The following is a 3,391-nucleotide window of genomic DNA, read 5'->3' as shown; positions in this document are numbered from 1 at the left end:
ACCTCCAGTTTTCTCTTTATCTTTCAACGCTAACAACAATAGATTTTTATTCCTCTGATCTTTAAGATATTTTGTATCTTGGAGGTAACGAAAAAGGAGCAGGACACCTCTGAATCCCTAGTGGTTTTGAGTGATACCAGGGATACCATGGTGAGGAAGGAAAATAAACTTACCTTTAGCCATCCTCCCAACAACAAATTAGCACCAAACAAGATGGTTTCTATGAGGCTAATAATCTAAAAAACCTTTATATCCACAACGTGTATTGCTTTGATGTTTACAGTGCTGTACACCCATGCTCTGTGCATCATGAGAGTTAATGTGCGGCTGCGAACAGTATCATACTTACTTTTTAGAGGATTTCAGAGCTCCTGGAACAATTTTGCCTTTGCCAACCTGTATAATGTGCTGTAACTCATAATATGTTAATGTGATGTGTATGGTCCTAAAATTTAAAAAAAAAAAACTTACACCGAACCTGAAACTTTACCAAGAAAGGACTGGACTCATTCTTATCCTCTTCCTGCACATATACTGCATGACAAGGAGTATAGGCTACTAGTGGCAAACTTTAAATGAGTTTCCCTCCCAGTGTGATCATGAACTCATTTTTAGACTCATTTAAAGATTCTTTACGGTATCAACAGGATATATTGCATCATACATCCAAGTCTGCAGTGTGTGTGATCAAAGATGTAAGACTCACATTGAGCCAGTATGCCTGCCAGAGCAGTCTTGAACTTCTCTTTGGCCTCCTCCATCTCCTTCTCATGCTGACTCTTCTCGCTCATTAGCCGGCGGATGTGGCTGTTGGACGACTGGATCATGGAGTAGAAGTTGTTGGCGTTCCTGCGGTTGACCTCACCTCGTTCCAGCCAGGTCAGGAGCACACGCACTGCTTCAGCAAACTTGCCATCGTCTGGCCGAGAGGTGAGTGGACAGAGAAAGGAAGGAGTCAGACTCTTTTCAGGACGGTAAAAGGAAATCTTCAATCAGCCCCAGATATTGCAAGCAACAGTTGGTGAGCTGAAAACGATTACAACCTTATAAAAGTGAACATTTCAGTCATAATCCATGAGTATGTAAATTAGGCAATGCCTAGGTGACAGGCATTTCACATAATATACAGCTGAATACAGATACATTTAAATTAATATGGCAGCATTGGACACTGGTAAGCAGAAGAAGTAACGTTAGTTATTTATTTGGCCAAAAATGTGTCTTGTGAGGTCACTTGACTTTTTACCTTTGACCACAAAATTCTAATCAGTTCATCTTTGAGTTCAAATGAATGTTTGTGCCAAATTTGAAGAAATTCTCTCAAGGTGTTACTGAGCTGGGACATACGGATGTACAGACAGACAACCCAGTTATTGCCAGCGTGGTGGCATGACACAAAACAACATTATCTACCTTAATGACACCTCAGGGACATTAAGAAAGAAGTAGAAAATAGGTATGAAACCCATTTAGAGGTGGTTCCTATGTGAGCTTCTTGTCATCAAAAGGTGTAACTGGATTTAGAGTAAAGGAATAAAACTGGCACTGAAAAATTCTAAACCCCTTTTTTCCCTCTGGGTGGAAGATTCAGGAAAAGAGTAAACCTACATCTGTAGCAAATAGCAGGGATATGTTTCACAACAGCAGCCCAAAGTGATCAGATACCAAACCATGGCTAAAACGACACCATGTTAGGTCCTTAGACCAGGGCCAGGGAAGTAAGAGCTGAAAAAGACACGCACAGATGGTAGAGAGGCCGAAAGTCACAGCCATTTTGTTATCAAGCAACTGTGACTGAGACCTGGAAGTGTCACTGCTCATTAGTGAAACAAGTTTATTCAGCCAGAAAGAGACGCAAAGTAGAGTGGAGGAGAGAAAGTGGACACAATGAGCGAACTGAGAGGAACAGAGTGCCATGAAGAGAGTAGAGGAGAAAGGACAAGATAAGAGAGTCGTATGTGCTGAGGGGAGAGTAAACTGATATCCTGTGTTTAACAGCCTGTGTGTAATGTCTTTTGAAAACAAATTCCCTGAATTTGTTAGAACATCAGTGAACTACTTTGTCAGTTTGTTCCAGACTGTTCCTGTAATGTCATGGCTTGCATTGGGAACCCACTGCAAGCACACATAACATATCTGATCTTCTCCTTTATCCCCTGCCTTGTTAATCTGTCGTTTGCATGAAGTGCAGTAGTGCCACGAGTGGTTCCATTTAAGTTTGCTCTTTAACAATGAGACAAATTGAATTTGTGCTATCCTCGTAAAACACCCTTGGGATGATTAAACAAAACAAATTTTCTTCCGCGTATCAAGGTTTTACTTCTTTTCTCCTTTATGTCGGTTTGTGCCATCACATCCTGCATGCAGTACATACACTGTACATGTTTTACTTCGCCATATCTACCAACCTTTGATCTTGTCTCCCAGTTGGCTGCACTCGTGCTCAGAGTAGTGGACGATGGGAGGAGGGGAGGGTGGCCGCAGGCGATCCTCCTCCATCTTGCGCCGGTGCCTCTCCTCTCTGGCCAACATTCGCTGGCGACACTCCCACTCGTAGAGGTCGTCTCTGGCCTGGGCGAAGTCCACGTGAAGACGACCAGTGTCTTTTTTGTCTGTGCTGGAGCCCAAACGGATACGATAACCTTGGCAGACAAAAGTGTAAAAAAATTAAAAACTAAAAAAAGATGGAAGGAGGTGGAAAAGGGAATAAGCAAATATAATGGGGAGAAGCAGATGGGACAGCAGGGAGCTTACCAATTAAAGTGAGTTAATCTGTATCCTCAGACAGTTTGATGTCATTTTCACAGTGTGCTTTGCATACTACAGCTTTGTAAATGAACCTAATTTTAAAGATAAAAGAAGCTTTTTACTAACAAATTTTGTCTCATTTCACGTTTTTGTGTACTTACACTTGCCATTCTGAATGCATTTGTGCATTCACTCTGACAATTATGGCAACATACAGTGTACTGTGAGTACACTGATGGTGTACACATAATCAAAAAGTTGAGTGTGAAACACTGGACACTTCCTAAAGCCAAAGTGCCGACCAAACTATTTTCATATTTTAACTAAGTACAATGATACTGTTGTCAGATAGAAGCCAGCGGCAATCGTCATTTCTTTTAAGTACGCAATGGCCATGTTTCATTTGAGACAACACTACCCATCGAGTACTACCTGGAAGTGTATGACTGGAAGTATCTGAAATGAGACAGAGCATACATTTAGCTTTTTTTTTTTAGCCATGCTAACAGTATGGTTGGCACTTTGGTCATCTAGTGTGAGTGACCAGGGAAGCTCAGGAGATTGGGAATAGAAAACAGGGAAGGTGAATATATGTAAACAGAAAGAAAGTCATCTGGGAACATCTGGTGAGCAGATAGAGTAT

At 41.5% G+C, this 3,391-nt stretch overlaps 1 protein-coding gene across 1 annotated transcript; it reads right to left on the bottom strand.

The window, feature by feature from the left end:
* Positions 1-13: 13 nt before the first annotated feature.
* Positions 14-2,544, bottom strand: LOC111646721 (ecto-NOX disulfide-thiol exchanger 2-like). The gene is made up of 2 exons (XM_023396290.2): positions 2,409-2,544; positions 14-919 (listed from the first exon to the last, which is right to left on the bottom strand). The coding sequence occupies exons 1-2, from the start codon at positions 2,530-2,532 to the stop codon at positions 633-635; spliced, it is 411 nt and encodes a 136-aa protein (XP_023252058.2). The 5' UTR covers positions 2,533-2,544; the 3' UTR covers positions 14-632.
* Between the last annotated feature and the right edge of the window lie 847 nt (positions 2,545-3,391).

This window comes from Seriola lalandi, unplaced genomic scaffold (genome assembly GCF_002814215.2).
Source record: "Seriola lalandi dorsalis isolate HSWRI2012SDOR001 ecotype SW California unplaced genomic scaffold, Sedor1 jcf7180002033986, whole genome shotgun sequence".
NCBI lineage: Eukaryota > Metazoa > Chordata > Actinopteri > Carangiformes > Carangidae > Seriola > Seriola lalandi.
This window is presented reverse-complemented; position numbering and strand designations above follow the sequence as displayed.

Coding starts and splice junctions, on each gene's coding strand:
- LOC111646721 (XM_023396290.2), bottom strand. CDS start 2,532: ATGTTGGCCAGAGAGGAGAGGCACCGGCGCAAGATGGAGGAGGATCGC. Junction 920..2,408: donor ACTGGGAGACAAGATCAAAG/GTTGGTAGATAT, acceptor CCTCTCGGCCAG/ACGATGGCAAGTTTGCTGAA.